The 16,725-nt window shown below is 38.4% G+C and overlaps 2 protein-coding genes across 6 annotated transcripts in view; one reads left to right on the top strand and one right to left on the bottom strand.

Moving 5' to 3' along the window:
• HYCC2 (hyccin PI4KA lipid kinase complex subunit 2) overlaps window positions 1–5,515 on the bottom strand; it is a 60,100-nt gene extending 54,585 nt beyond the window's left edge. For 2 of the 5 annotated variants that reach the window (XM_087707225.1, XM_087707262.1), the window contains exon 1: window positions 5,376–5,515. The gene's annotated coding sequence lies outside the window, so the exon portion shown is untranslated. Of the gene's footprint in view, window positions 1–4,801; window positions 5,328–5,375 lie in introns of those variants that run through there. The other 3 variants (XM_087707247.1, XM_087707273.1, XM_087707236.1) reach the window with 3 other exon arrangements.
• A 186-nt stretch (window positions 5,516–5,701) lies between these two features.
• NDUFB3 (NADH:ubiquinone oxidoreductase subunit B3) lies at window positions 5,702–13,954 on the top strand. The gene is made up of 3 exons (XM_087707217.1): window positions 5,702–5,857; window positions 11,776–11,904; window positions 13,709–13,954. Exons 2-3 carry the CDS (start codon window positions 11,780–11,782, stop codon window positions 13,863–13,865), a joined length of 282 nt encoding a protein of 93 aa, XP_087563343.1. The 5' UTR covers window positions 5,702–5,857; window positions 11,776–11,779; the 3' UTR covers window positions 13,866–13,954.
• Window positions 13,955–16,725: the final 2,771 nt, after the last annotated feature.

Genomic DNA, 16,725 nt, shown 5'->3' with positions numbered 1-16,725 from the left:
GAAACTAATCAAAGAGAGATCCAACCTAGAAGTAAGGAGAAATTTCCTTGACAGTGAGAACAATCAACCAGTGGAAAAGCTTGCCTACAGAAGTTGTGGGTGCTCCATCATTGGAGGCTTTTAAGAAGAGACTGGACAGCCACCTGTGTGAAATAGTATAGAGTCTCCTGCTTGAGCAGAGGGTTGGACAAGAAGAACTCCAAAGTCTCTTCCAACTCTGTTATTCTGTTATAAGACAAATAAAACTGTTCTCCTCTAAAATGTTCCTGTATTAGCAGGTCTTTGGAAACTATAATAGTTGATATCAGAGATATTTAGTTTTCATCATTAAAATGTTTAAATTCTAACTGTTCTTCAAGAAGACATTATATACAAATAGGAATACTAAAATGCTGAATACATGGCATAAGAGCAGAAAGCAGGTTACGAAACATTTTGCTTCAACTATGCATAAGAAGCAGAATCAATCTAATTTGCATGCTTGGAAAGAATTTCACAAATGGTTTGTCTTGTGATATGCAGGAGTAGTATCTGAGGACAAGTTTAAAGCCTCTTTGGGTACACAGTGTTCATTGTTTTTAGACTAAAGTTCATAATGGAATGAACTCCCCCGCAGGGATTCGGACCCTCACCTCTCTCCAGGCCTTCCGAAAATCCGTCAAAACCTGGCTTTGCCGGCAGGCCTGGGGGTGATGAGTTCCCTCCCCTCTCAACATGTATGGTTGTGCGACTGTTGTCGACTTTTATTATTTGTATTTTGTCTTTTATGTTCCCCCTTTTTTTCCCCTTTGAATTGTTCGCCGCCCTGAGTCCTCCCGGAGAATGGCGGCATACAAATAATAAAATGCCAAATACCAAATAATCCAATAGGACACGTGCAACTATACATATATAACTATGTTTTGTCTATTTGCCCCTATATCCAAGCTTCTCAAAGCATGTGCCATGCTAACTTTTAAATGCTAACCCTCACCCCTACTCAAATATGCACATGCAAAATACAAAAAAATACAGCACAGAGGCCATGCTCTGTCATGGAGTAAAATGTTAGGTGGGCACTAGCTCATAAAGTGCAATCACTTAATAGCACCCATCAAGCTGCTCATCTATCACTGTAGCCACTTCTTTATAACACTTAATTTTTATAATTTTTATAGCATTATTAGCAAAATTAATTTGGAATATAAAAACAAAGGAAAATGTGTAGAAGGGAAACAGCATTTCAAGGCACTTAAAATATGCCAGTTGTTGACATTATTGTTATTATATTTTAATCTCACCTGTAATAAATATATTTGGCAGGAAATATACCTAATACTCCTGCCTCCTATTTTCCCCACAACTATCACCCTTTGAGGTGGACTAGACTGAGAGAGAGTGACTAACCCACACAGCCAACTTTCTATATCTATCACTATCTTTTTATTTAATATTGTCCATTATTTATATTTGCGGGGGTACAAGGTCCATTTGTCTGAAGTATTATTTTCAAGAAAGAGAGGCAATGAATGAAATATTTTATAGCTAAACTTCTCTCCATGAAAATACCACTGATTGGCTTTTCCTCCTATATGAAAGGAAGTCTATAGAGTAAAAACAATTTTACTGCCATCAAGCTTGTAACCGTATCCCAGGAAATAGAAATGTCAACCATCTGTCAAATCTTATTTTAAAGAAGGAATCAAATATGAAAAAATAAAATAAAACTAAATGGTATAATTTAATCTTGCTGTTTTTCTATTCTTTCTTTAATTTCTAATTATCATAAACTTCCCATTTCTAAGAATGTATTAAAATGCCATAATTGAGATTCTTCTGAACGTTTTAACATAAAAATGAGGGGGAAACATTTTCTTGTATAACAGAAATTATTAATCTAATTTTCAACAAGATACATAAAGATATGGATTAATACAATACATCCTCAGGTGCCTTGGAGAATAATTTGACTCCCTCTTCTTTGTGGCAACCCCTGAGATATTGGAACACTGCTATCATGTCTCCCCTAGTCCTTCTTTTCATTAAACTAGACATACCCAGTTCCTGTAACCGTTCTTCATGTTTTAGTCTTCAGTCCTCTAATCATATTTGTTGCTCTTCTCTGCACTCTTTCTAGAGTCTCCACATCTTTTCTACATCGTAGCGACCAAAACTGAATGCAGTATACCAAGTGTGGCCTTACCAAGGCCTTATAAAGTGGTATTAACACTTCACGTGATCTTGATTCTATCCCTCTGTTTATGTAGCCTACAACTGTGTTGGCTTTTTTTGGCAGCTGCTGCACACTGCTGGCTCATATTTAAATGATTATCCACTAGGATTCCCTCTCACAGTTACTACTATTGAGGAAGGTACCCCCTCTACTGTACCTGTGCATTTCATTTTTCTTTCCTAAATGTAGAACCCTACTCTTTTCACCATTGAAATTCATTTTATTAGATAGTGCCCAATGTTCAAGTTTGTCAAGAGCCTTCTGTATCTTAAGCCTATCTTCTGGAGTGTTGGCTATTCCTGCCAGCTTGGTGTCATTTGAAAATTTGAGGAGTTCCCCATTTATTCCCTCATCCAAATCATTGATGAAGATGTTGAAGAGTACTGGGCCTAAAAGAGCCTTGGGGTACTTCACTGCATACTTCCCTCTGTGTAGATGCAGTTCCATTGGGGACTACACATTGAGTGCACACTGAGTCAGCCAGTTAGGAATCCATCTGGTAGTGATGCTGTCCAACCCACATTCTTCTACTTTATCTAGTAGTAGGTTTTGGTCTACCTTATCAAATGCCTTACTGAAGTCCAAGTAAACTATACCGTGGCATTCCTCTGGTCCACTAATTTTGTCACTTTGTCAAAGAATGCAATAAGATTAGTCTGGCATGATCTGTTTTTGACAAACCCATATTGGCTTTTGGCTATTACTTTGTTTACTTCTAGGTGTTTGCTAATTCGTTGCTTGATTATCTTTTCCAGAATCTTTCCTGGTATTGAGGTCAGGCTGATAGGTCTAAAGTTTCCTGGATCTATTTTTTTCCCTTTTTTGAAGATGGGAACCACATCAGCTCTTTTCCAGTCCTCTGGCAGTTCTCCGGTGCTCCAGGATCTCTGAAAGATATAGTTCAGTGGTTCTGAGATCTCGTCTGCCAGTTCCTTCAGAACCCTAGGGTGAAATCTGTCTGATCCTGGTGATTTGAACTCATCTAGGGTAGACTTACTTATCACTTTCTTCCCTATTTCAATTTGTGTTCCTAATCTGATTTTTGTGGTGCTGTTTTTAATAGGTTGGACTGTTTTATCCCTTTGTGTAAAGACAGATGCAAAAAAAATGAGTTAAATAGTTCTTCTTTCTCCCTGTTGCTTGTCACCTTCTTGCCACTTTCATCTAGCAATGGACCAATTGTTTCCTTAACCCTCTTCTTGTTTTTAACATGTTGGAAGAAGCTTTTTTGTTATTTTTTACTTTTGTGGCAAGCCTTTCTTCATTGTGAGCCTTAGCTTTCCTCACTTCATATTTATAGGCCCGGGCTATTTGCTGATGTTCTGCCTTAGTTATGTCCCCCTCTTTCCACTTTTTATACTTAACTTTTTGTCTTTCAATTTGTCAGAGAGTTCTTTATGCAGTCATGGTGGTTTCTTTTGGGAGCTATTATTTTTCTTCTTCATTGGTATTGTGTATTGTATTGGTATTGGGATTATTTGTCTTAAGTGAGATTGATCCCAAGTGGCCTTCTGAAAGGGCCTGAAGACATGATTTGCCTTTTTGCTTGAGGATCTGGTATGGTGATATAGAATCTGCAAAACATCAGGACTGCTACTGCGACTGACTACACTAACACTATACTATTTTTTTTTGTTATTATATATATATATATATATATATATATATATATATATATATATATATAGATAGATAGATAGATAGATAGAGATAGATATAGATAGATAGATATACACATACATACATACACACATACGTATATATCCAACTCTCTCTCCCTCCCTCCCTCCTCATATATGTGATACAGCCGCTACATAAATCAATCAAATAGAACATAAATAAGCAAATGTTTAGTAGTTTTAACTGAACCAAGAAGCAAATATATATACTCAAATGTTTGTAGCTTCCACCAAAATAGTATAGATAATATATCCACAAAATATTGTAAATACTTCAATAACCATGACAGCTTAGTGGCATTTGTACAAATTTGACTTGCAAATCCTATGTTCTTTAATAGACACTCTGAATGCTGTATGTAATAACTTGAGGGAATAAAAATATAACTAACAAATTAATGCCCTTTCTTAAACACTGATATTCACTTATCTTCCTTCCATTTACAGAATGGGATTGTCTGCTCCCCGTGACAAAGAAATTGACATTTTTAAAGCCCACCGATTAAATTTTATGCAAACTAAATACAGTAATGCATATATATAGTTTTTCTCCTTTACCTGTATAAGTTGTGAAACTGAAACAGAAATAATAAATATTGTGGGGTGGTTTTTACACATAGGTAATGTGTTCATTTGCTTACCTAAGAGTCAATTTACTAAGTGAATATTTGGATAAGCAATGTAACTAAAACGTTACATAACATCTCTTTGTCAGATTTATTCATACATCTATTTGCTATATACTTCATCTTATAACAATTATAAGACAACAACTCCCAGGAAGCAATCAGGGCAGAAATAAATGTTAGTTCAAGGGGCTTCGTTTAAGGTTAGAAAGGGAGACTACTAAACAACTCCGGAACGAGTTCAAACCAGATCAAAACAAACTGTAGCTGGAAAGGTGGCTTACGTTTGATTCTTGCTACTCCTTGGCAAAAGCTCCGGTTGTAAAGAAGCAAAGAGGCCTCATCCTCTCAGGAAAAGACAAACGTCACACTTTATCAACGGGAAACGGTTACGAGGCGGTCGTTAATTTATCCGGAAACGAGGAAAAGCGGCAGGAACGGCGGGAGCCGGACCGGGACTTCGCTACCGGTGTGTTCTACGGCAAAGAGGAAGGCAAAGCCGGCTTTGGCAGAAGAAGAAGAAGAAAGAGGGCGAAAAGCTTCGTCACATCCAAGGAGTGCGAGGAGAAGATGGAAAGGACAGTGGCGATCTGCTGGCTCTGGCGAGGAAGGAAGAAGGAAGGCAGCGCAACGACCCCTCAGGAGGGTCAGGGAAGCAGGGAGGAGGAGGAGGAGCAGGGAGGGAACCCGAAGCGGCCTGGGGAAAGCGACAAGTGCCCATCGGTGGGGGGGCTTCCAGGGTAGCTGTCACTGCAGCTCGCGAGTCCGGCGAAGGAGCGGCGGAGTTACCGGGTGCTTGGCAGCCGCTGCCCCGCGTCCCTTCCCTTCTATACCGAGAGCGGGAGGCCCGCTACCTACCGACGGTCCTTCCTCGGGCTCGCGGCGGCAGAAAGCCGGGGCGCCAACTCAGGAGCGTCTCTTCACCGCAGCGCTCGCCACCCTTGGTACCGGCGCTATCTCCAACTCCCTCCCCCTTCAGCCGCCTCCGGCCCGTCAGCGAGCACGGCAACGAAAGAAGGAGCCCGCCCATTGGACAGCAGCCCGCCCCTAACAATGACAGCCTTCATTGGCTTCCTTTTCTCCCCCCCCCCACCGATTGCGCGCGCCCGTGGGAAAACGCGAGGGGGAGGGACGGAAAGAGGTTTTATGGCCGGCTGGGAATCGCCGGCCGGAGTGCGCGCGAAGGGGGGCGGAGCCAAATAAAAGGCGGAAAGAACTTCACCCACGGAACCTCCTCAAGCGGTTTCTTTGTCCCGGGTAGATTAGCGGCGGCGGACCGTTCGGGTTTCCGCTTCCGCTTTGGTTTCTTGACATTGTGAAGGCGGCTCGCTGAATATCAGGTATGGGCTGTTTTGGATGCAGGTCTCTTTCTCTTCTCAATCCCAAATTTCCGTCTTTTCTTTCCATAAATATCTGCTTCTGTTAGGAAAAAAAAAGTTCCATCGAAGAGGCGAGAGTCATGGATATAATGCATGGTTTTCTTCGAAGCGGCGGATAACTGCTGTTTCTTCTTGAATGGCCCACTGACTATACCGTTAAAAACAAATAGATTACTATAGGCCTGTTACGCTTTTAATAAACCGATTTTCCAGATTAATCAGACAAACAGATAAGACTCCACGGGATAACCCTTGCAGGAAAGGCAAGGTGATATTCCTCTGTAACTCATGTACTGGAGCATAAAGTTATACGTATTGACATTTAGCCCACCTTTTGAAGATTTAGAAATTGCATACAAGTATGCATCTAAGATAAATTTATATTGACAAATGTAGCAGTGGTTACAGTGGAATTCGTTTAAATGCTGTTTTTAATTCAGGATTTGTTGATTTAATATCTCTTATATGGTAATGAAAATAAACACTTCAATTGGCATTGGAAACAAGTATGCTATACAGGAACATCCAAAGATACAGGAATGCTTTTTTAAATCATAAAATTGGGTGATGGGAAGAAATTGCACTACTGTGATACATCATAAGCTTTAAGCTTTGCATACCAATGACAGTGGTCCAATCATTGTGATGTAATAATAGCTGAAGATGACAAGTAAAAATCCTGGGAGCACTATGCAAGTGCTCTCAACATCCATGGTGGAGGAATGGGCCGTATGATGTTGGTTACCGTATAAGAAAAGAGGGAAAATGGAGAAAAGATGGTTCCAAAGGTGATTCAGTGAAAGGGCATGGGAAGAATGTTCCGTTTTCTTTAAAAACAACTCATGTGTCGAAGATTAATTGTGACAGACAGAATAACAGAATTGGAAGGGACCTGGAGGTCTTCTAGTCCAACCCCTTGTTCAAATAGGAAACCCTATAACATTTCAAACAAATAGTTGTCCAATCTCTTCTTAAAAACTTTCCGTGTTGAATCACCCACAACTTCTTGAGGCAAGTCGTTCCCCTGATTAATTGTTCTGTTGGGAAATTTCTCTTTAGTTTTAGGTTTGGTCTCTCCTTGATTAGTTTCCATTCATTGCTTCTTATCCTGCCTTCAAGTGCCACTTCTTTATGGCAGGTATTAGAATATTCCAATATTCCAAGTGTGGTCTTATCGAGGTGGTATTAACACTTTATAGGAGCTTGATTCTATAGTTCTGTTAATGCAGCCTAGGACTGTGTTACATTTTTGTCAGCTGCAGCATACTGCTTGTTCATATTTAAGTGATTGTCCACTAGGACTCTTAATATCCCTCACTTAGTTACTTCTTTTCAACTATGTACCACCTATTCTATACCTGATCATTTGGTTTTTCTTGCCTATTTTTCTCACAGTGAATTTTATTTTTGTTAGATAGAGCCCAGTATTCAAGTCTGTCAAGATCCTTCTGTATCTTGAGCCTATCTTCTGGAGTGTTGCCTGTTCTTGTCAGCTTGGTGTCACCTGAAAATTTGATGAGTTTCCCTCCTATCCTCTCATCTAAATCATTGATTAAGATATTGAAGAGTACTGGGCCTAAGACAGCGCTTTGGCGTACTCTACTGCATACTTTTCTCCATGCAGATGCAGTTCCATTAAATACTATGTTTTGAATGCAGTTGATCAGCCAGTTACAAATCCATTTGGTAGTGATGCTGTCTAACCCATATTTTAATAAAGTAGTAGACTGTGATCTACTTTATCAAATAGCTTACTAAAGTCCAAGTAAATTATATTCACAGCATTTCTCTGGTGGTCCAATTTTGTCACATTGTCAAAGAATGCAATTTCTCTGGCATGATCTTTTTTTGACAAACCCATGTTGGCTTTTGGTTATGATTTCGTTTGTTCACAGATTCATTGCTTGATTATCCTTTCCAGAATCTTTCCAGGTATTGATGTCAGACTGATAGGCATGTCGTTTTCTAGATCCAATTTCTCCCCCTTTTTTGAAGATGGGAGCTACATCAGCTCTTTCCCAATCATCTAGTAGTTCCTTGGTGCTCCATCTTTGAAAGTCAGCTATTCCGAAATCGCATCTACCAGTTCCTTCAGAATGTTGGGGTTCTGAAAGAGAGAGAGAAGAGAGGAAATAATGAAAAGCAATTTTTAAAAATCTTTCTAGAGTTCCTGAGATAAATTCCTAGTTGCTCAAACTACTCAGTTTTGACATATGCCACATTTTGAGGATAAGAAATTGCAAGCATATTAAATTGCTCTTCTAAAACCCATGATTATTTCACATACTGATTTTTCATCTTAAAAAAAACACTCACAATAAGATTTCTTACATAGTGGTACATGGAGAAGAGTTGTTCAGCTATAAAGCTGAACTTTATTGCTTATAATGTAACTTAATGATTAATTTAAAGTCACCTTTATAATCTGGATGTTTCAGTAGCCATTTTATAGTCTTCTTATATTTAATCTTACAGCAATTGCATTGATTTTTTATTTGCTTGTTTTAGCTTAATGTAGAATTTGTTTAATAATTTTTATTTCACTTTTCTTTATGTCTGGTGATTCTTATCATAAAATTGTACACAATTCTGGTCGGTAACTTTAATACGATTTTGATTGATTGATTGCCTTGGAAGAAAGTATTTTCCAAAACAAAAAAACTATTTATATAATTGATGCAATTTTTTTTCAGTGGAAAAAGACAGTTGGACCTCAGACAAATTAATCAGATAATGTGAATAAAAAAAACTATGCCTCCAAAAAAGATAAAGATAGAAGCAACATCACTTTGCCTGGTCACTTACTGGAAGCTATTAAGTGAATTAAATTATTGCATATATGGTAGCTAGTGCAAATAGAACACTACCTCTATTCCTTAGGGTAAAATGAAAGTATGTCAATTGTCAATGTTTCTGAAACGTTGTGAGATATAGTTCCTTACTGTTATAACTACAACAGATAATTATGATTATTTTAACGTGGCATGGCAGATTTTCTGGGCCGTAGGAAGTTAGGCAGTACATTTCCCATGTACGATAGAAAATTTTGATTTTGAGTAGAAGAGGACATATGTAGGTTTGAATTGTGGAGTCCTTGGTGCTGTCTAAGCTTGGTTTGCTTGCATACATTTCATTATCTGTACTAGTGAATGTGGAGGTTGTTCCTTGTTTATATACAACAGCTTGCCCTCCAAGTTTTGATGGAGGTATAGTTTTACAGCCGAGGTGGCGCAGTGATTAAATGCAGCGCTGCAGGCTACTTCAGCTGACTGCAGTTCTGCAGTTCGGCTGTTCAAATCTGACCGGCTCAAGGTTGACTCAGCCTTCCATCCTTCCGAGGTGGGTGAAATGAGGACCCGGATTGTTGTGGGCAATATGCTGACTCTGTAAACCACTTAGAGAGGGCTGAAAGCCATATGAAGCGGTATATAAGTCTAACTGCTATTGCTATTACTATTCTTCTTGGAGTTCCTTGATAAGAGTATTATTTTCTGCTTGATAGTTTGTCTGGTGTTAATCCCTGTTTGTCTGGGTATTGGCTGCTGGAGAGGATATATTGTGATCTTTTTGTTATTCCTTGCTTTTTTATTGCAATTTTTGTTTATTTAGCTATCTGTCATCTATCTGTCTATTGAATTTATTTGCTGCTCATCTCATATGTAATGACTCTGAGCAGCTTAAAATATTTACACACGTCTTTTGAATGTGTGTAAATATGCCAAGTAAATTTAAGATCAAAATGCCCAGAGTCATGGACCTCATAAACTTCTGCCATACTACCTACCTTCAGTTTGATGGACAGATATACCAACAAACCAGAAGAACATTCATGGGATCATCATAATCACAGCAGAAGCTGTAATACAGCATCTAGAAATCATAGCATTCCTACACATTCAACAAAATATGGATCTAGAATGTAGATGATATTTTCATTATATTAATGAAAAGGAACAACTAGAGAAGTCAACATAAAACAATCAACATCTTCAAAAGAATTATATTCATAGAGAAGAAGGAAACAACATACTATCCTTCCTGGTTATCCTCATCAACAAAGGAATAAATAGCAAATTAGAAGCAACCCGCACTAAACCAGTATTCCATTATCAAAGTAATAACCCCACCTATCATAAGAGAAACTGTATAAGAACACTTAAGATAAGACACCTAGAAAATTCAAAAAAGGAAACATGTTGCCTGTACAATATCTTACAATAAAATAAATACCCACACAACTTTAATCAAAAAGTGTGTGACCAGCTCACTATAGCACAACCCAATGCAAGCTATGGAAAGGATAACTCTACCATACATCAAAACAACCAATATATTACAACTACATGCAGTCACTACAGCACACAAAGTAACTAAAATCCTCTGAAACATCTTAACTAAACCAAAAGAACAGTAGCCCAAGGGAAAAAGCAGGAATCATCTACAACATGGAGTGTAATAATTGTAGCAGTCACCATAACAGAACGCATTCATGAACATCAACTGGCAGTCATAAGACATGATGAAAACGCCTTAATCTTATAGATTGAACCACAGTTTCAATGGGAAACCATGAGCATTGAAAAATGCCTGGAAGTTGGGTATTCAGACAAATCAGCCATCAACAGACACATAGACTAACTTGATTCTGCACCTAATAACGGCAGCAAGACTGTTGGTGGCGCAATACTCGAAGAAGGAAGACTTGCCTACAACTCAAGAATGGACATTGAAAGTTACAAACTTAGCCTAGATGGCTAAAATATCGGCATATCTTAAAGATCACTCAAATGAGAGATATAAACGAGACTGGAAAAAATGGATTGACTATATACAAAATAAATACGGGACCAAGAAATTCCAGTTAGCCTATGCTTAAGATCAGAAATGATTTAAATTGTTTAAAGTTAGCTCAGCAAGAAAAAGCTAAGGTCAATGTAGAATGTCATTAATTTCTTTATTTCTTTTTTCTCAATAGATTTTAGACTGTGTTTGTTAAAAATCCATACCGTGTACGGGTTCTGGGAAGTCGGGGTGGGGGGAAGGAGGAGGGGGGTTGGGGGGGAGGGGGGAGGGAGGGACGGGTATACATTAGGCTATACAAGAATTTGGTGGTAAACTAGAACTATTTTGATACACAAAAAATTATACTTCGATGTCTTACTGATTGAGGAATGATGAAATGTTTGTTTTAAAAGAAATAAAACTTTTGAACCTGAAAAAAAAAGGGGAAAAAAAACAGACACATAGAAATAAACCATGTTAACACACTATTCAAAAGAGAGAACAAAAAGACCAGACATTTTCTTCCCCATAGCCAGCATCCAGATAAACAGGGACAAAACACCAGACAAACATTCAAGCAGTAAAGAGTAACCTAATCAAGGGACTATGAAGGTGAAAAGCATATCCCTGCCAACACCGGAAGGGCAAGCTGCTACCCTGTTTCCCCTAAAACAAGACATCCCCAGATAATAAGCCCAATCGGGGTTTTGAGCGCATGCGCTAAAATAAGCCTCCCACGAAAACAAGCCCTCCCTGAAAATATTGCAACACATCAGTAGCCATGAGGTGACCATGCTCACTGCTTCCTGCACCTTAAAAAAGAAAGACCTCCCAAAAAATAAGGCCAAGTGCTTATTTCAGGGGTCAAAAGAAAATAAGACCCTGTCTTATTTTCGGGAAAACACGGTATAAACAGGGAGCAAACCTCACATTCACTTGCACTCATTACCCAATTTACCTAGTTGAGTAATGAATGATTTGCAAGAGACAACTAAGCTGAAAGAGCATGAAGGACTCCACAATATTGATTTTGCAATACTCCAAATGAACATGCACTGCACGTTTTGTGAGTTTTACTTTTACAAATCTTTTCTCAGGATTATGGGCCATGGTCACGGGAACGGTGGTGAGCTTCCTGATTACCGGCAATGGAAAATAGAAGGTACCCCTTTGCAAAATGTCCAGGAAAGGTTGGCTAAATTTGGTCTCAAGGACCCATGGCTTCGGTAAGAGTTGGCATATATGTAATCCTTCATTTGTTCGTCAATCACAAAACACATTTTTATGAAACAAAACAAAAATAAAGTTCCCATTCTAGATAAGTCATTAAGTCCTTTTTTTCCAAGCATTTTTTTGCCCAATATTTGGAAATATAAAGTAGATTGAATCTGAAATTTTAGAATAGAAATATAAAAGATGATAATTAAGATTTGTGAGGACATTGTTGCATAAGAGAACTAGATTTCCTTATATGGTCTAATCAGTTCTTCAGAAAATTCACATCCTTTAATTTAAAAAGTTTCTTTAAAATTATACTTTGCGCATACTTTGAACAATATCCAATTTGAATCCAACATAAATTTTCTTTTGCTAAGGCTCTGCTTGAAAATATATTATCTTATAAATGGTTTTCTGACATATATCCTGCACATTATTTTGCAAGTTTTTGTACTCGTTAACACTAATATTAGATTTTTTAAATTGGAACTTTATTTTTCACAATTTTTTTTCATTGTTATCTTTATAAATGCAACCCAAGTGCAGATGACACCACGTGCTCTTCAAAACCATTTGCTTTTGAATGTAGATACTTTTATCTATACACATGAACTTATAGAACAGGACAGATAGTCCACAACTTGCAACCACAATTGGAACCAGAATTTCCAGCAAAAGGATTGTTAAGTGAGTTATGCCCAATATTTATGGCCTTATTTACCATGGTTGTTAAACAAATGCCAGTTACCAGCGCCCAAATTTTGATCACATGACCATGGGTAAGCTGCAATGGTCGTATGTGTGAGAACCAGTTACAAGTCATTTTCTTCAGTGCCGCTGTAACTTGGAACAGTGACTAAACAAATGATTATAAGTCATGTACTGCCTGTATGGCTTTCATAATTAATGAAGTACTCATTTGAAAGAAAGTGATAGTGGTTGGAACATAAGAATTTTAGTTGTCACCTGATTTCATAAATCCCATTTCTTGTGCAACTCTGTTAGGTTCTGTAAAGATTTTGAACTGAAAACATTTGAATATCTAGTGAAGGTGTAAATTGCAAGATAATCATTGCAGCTTCAAAACATATTTTTTTTGTAGCTGCCTCGTTAAACAGCTCTATTAAGTGGATTGGAGATTACAGCAAGAAGTAATGGAAAATTATATGAAGGCTTGTGAATATAGCTATGAGGATTCTGATTAGAGGCCCCAAGCTATAAATAGTAGCATCAGGTATTAGAGAACATGTGGGTTAAGTGATGAAGACATCAGACTAGAAACTGGGAGATGGTGAGTTCTAGTCCTGCTTTAGACATAAAAAAAATTGGCTAGATGACTTTGGACCAGTCACTCTCTTTCAGCCCAGCTTGCCTCACAAGGTTGTTATTGGGAGGAAAATAGGAGGAGGGAATATTAAGTATGATTATGCTTTGAGTTATGTAGAAAAATAATAAAGATGGAATATAAATTAAATAAAATAAGTAATCGTTGTTAGAGCAAAAATAGAAACACACTGTATATTTCTTTGAATATACTTTATTCTAAGAAGGAAGGCTATTTGTCTCTCTCTCATCTGTCAGCACATACTCCATCCCATGTTTTCCCAGGAAACAATAAATGCCAGGAGAGGCCTTTTGGCTAAGTGATGGTGAATCTAGAGAAGAAGAATGGTATATCAAATTCCAATAATTTACTCAATTTTTAGGTATACTTAATTCTGTATTGAAAATATTATATGCAAGTTAAACTATGGGTTAAAAGGTAAGTTGCAAAATTGTGTAATTTTTCATCTTATATCTTTTTTCCTCTAGCAATGAAGCATGGAGATTCTCAGGCGGCTTTGCAAAACCAGCCACTTTCATGGACGCACTCACCAAGGGATTCAAATGGGGGTTTGCCGCCTTTGTCGTGGCACTTGCAGTTGAATATACATTTTTCCCCCCCGAAAAAAATAAGGGACACCACTGAAGATTTGTTTGTGTCTTCTAGGACTTGAGTCCATTGTATAGTCTTGACGTTTCATGGAGTGGAGCACATTAAAGCTCTTCAAAGAAGAATATATGTGTGGTCTCTCTTTCCACCACAGTTATGGGAAGTAATGTGGATATACATCAAAACAGCCCATTATTACTTAAACAGCATAGAAAGGCTGCCATTTGTTTATTTTTGTCCTAATATTTTTCTGCTTTGTTAGGAACGCTAGGAGAGCAACCATAAGCCTAAATTAAACACAATTCCCATGCACCATGCCCTCCTCCCTTTTCCAAAACGGATATGGTAACTATTATTAAGATTTGCATTTGTGTCATATTCTTTTTTCTTCACACATTTAGAGTGAAATATATGGAGGCTGCTAAATCCATCTTCCCTCAATTTTATCCCATTAATACCACTATGAAGTAAGTTACATCGAGAGAGCCATTTGATCTAGACCAGGGGTATCAAACCCGCGGCCTCAAGTCATGACTTGACATATCGTGACTTCTTTCCCCTTTGCTTAACCAGGGGTGGACATGAGTGAGTTTGACACTCCTGATCTAGAACCAAAAGCATGATTTAAATACCGACATGTCAATTCACAAATCCAGCGCAATAAAATCTTACCTGCAGCTAAGCAACCTATAGATACGGGCCAGGTAGCTGGAGTGCAGTCAGAATGGATCCAATTGATTGGTTTGAAAAGAATGAAAATTTTCACCATGAGCCTCTCAGGGTTACGTTTTAACTCCCTCCCTCCAGCATCTTGGTTGCATAGGATGAATCCCTGCATCACAGTTCAAGTGGGCATCGCTATATCATAACATCCTTCCAAATCATCTTATATTCCAGTTGACATCCATTATCACTCTCTTTTCCTTGGAAACCAGCAGCCTGATTTGGCATTGAGAGAGTAAAGAGGAAGTTTAGGAGCAACAGAGCTAACTGCTCAGGCTGTCTCTATATTCAGTTGGACATTGTCAAATTGGCAACCAATGTTGTGAGATATTGCCTGTTAAGAGCCCTGCACACCTTCAGAACCAATTCTGTTCAGAACATCAATGCTAGGTCACCACCACCACCACGCATCTCCTGCCGGCCAGCTGATTTTCGGGTGGCCCTACCCACGCCACTGTACCCCTCCCAGGTGTCTCTGTGCGGATGCCAGATAAGTACAGGGCTCGTGCAGGGGCTAGGGGAGGACGAAAGATGGTCTGTTTCTGGCTGGGGGAAGTGGTTTTCACCCTCCTGGAGACTCTAGGAAAGCCTCCGGAGCCTAGGGAGGGCAAAAAAATGGGCCTTCTCAGCCTACTGGAAGGTTTTTGGTAAGCCCAAAATAATATACTACCAGTAATAAGTATTTTAAATAATAGCCAACATTCATGGTATTCAAGGCAATCAAAATTCCTTGGTACTCAATAGTTACACAGGGTTAACTATGGGGGAGTGTAATGTTCTCAGTGGCAGAGAGAACAGTTCAAAGAAGTTCCTGCAACATTATCCTGGCTCACATATATTTGCCTTTCTATGCACCAATTGCCAAGCACCCAAATTGTAATCACATGATTGTAGGATCACTACAGAGGTGGGTTCCTACCAGTTTGCACCTATTTGGTAGAACCAGTTCGTCAAATCTACCGAACCGGTTAGAAGAGGTTCCACCAGTGGACCCAGAAAGCAGGCCACACCTACAGAAGAAGTTCCAAAATTTTTTGAAACCCACCACTGGGCCAAGGATCTTGTAACTTGACAGCTTTAAGACTTGCATGCTTCAATGCCAGAGTTTCTGAATAGCTACTTGGACCGACCTAAGTACTAATTCATAATTTCATATCCGGTCACATGGGCGGCAAGCCACTCCCATCCGGTCACATGGGTGGCAAGCCACTCCCACAAAGGAGGCCACACCCACAGAGTAGGTTCCAACAATTTTTGAAACCCACCACTGGATCACTACAACACCTGCAATTTTGAGGACTGGCACATATGTCTCCTTTCCAGTAAACGAGGACTATCTGTATTTTGATCAAGGCTAGGAAACCAAAGACCTAAAAATGACTTTTTCAATAAAGCTGTTCCAACATTATTTCGTTAGAGTGTGAATTTTAGCAAGATAATGATATAAAGTTAAAACTGTAGTGAATCAGAGAGGCCAATCTTAGAAGTGAGAACTGGGCATGATTACAAAATAAACTATTAAATGTTCAGGGGTCCAAAGAATTCAAGACAAGACTATTTGACAAAGGATTAGAACTGTTGGTAGCATTAAAGCAGATGTATTTGATTCCTTTCAAATTCCTTGCTCTAATGTCTAAAAACATAGGGATCATCTTTGCTCAGTTCTTTTCAAATTTCTTCCAAGTTTTAGGGCTTGGCATCATCACCACCAGACTGGCTGACAGTATTTCAGAATTGTATTAATTAGAAGTATGTGCTGTCATCTGAGATCAAGTCTGCTTTTCCAAAACACATTGGTCATCTACCATCTTCTGCGAAAACGATGGCATTAGCCAACTCAATCTAATTAATACTTGCCTTTCTCAAGGATAAATGTTTGCCATTGTTGGTGTAGTCTTCTCCTTTGCCCAAATGAAAACACAAAATAATAAGCAAGAACTAACTGCACATCGGTAACTGAAATTATTTAAGTGCAAATGGCAAATGTTTTCTATGATAGAAAAAAGATATATTCTGTAATTCTGTATTCAATGCTTTGTCTATTTCAAGTAGACATGTTGATTATTAATATTGAGGAAAAATATATTAGCCATACTAAAGAACCACCTTCTTTAAGTCAATGTTAGTGATTTAAAAAAAATACATTCCTTAGTCAAAACTTCTATAAACATTT

The sequence above is a fragment of the Thamnophis sirtalis genome, unplaced genomic scaffold (assembly GCF_051295495.1).
Source record: "Thamnophis sirtalis isolate CommonGarterSnake01/CBP01778 unplaced genomic scaffold, rThaSir2_p1.2 scaffold_1, whole genome shotgun sequence".
Classification (NCBI taxonomy): domain Eukaryota; kingdom Metazoa; phylum Chordata; class Lepidosauria; order Squamata; family Natricidae; genus Thamnophis; species Thamnophis sirtalis.
This window is presented reverse-complemented; position numbering and strand designations above follow the sequence as displayed.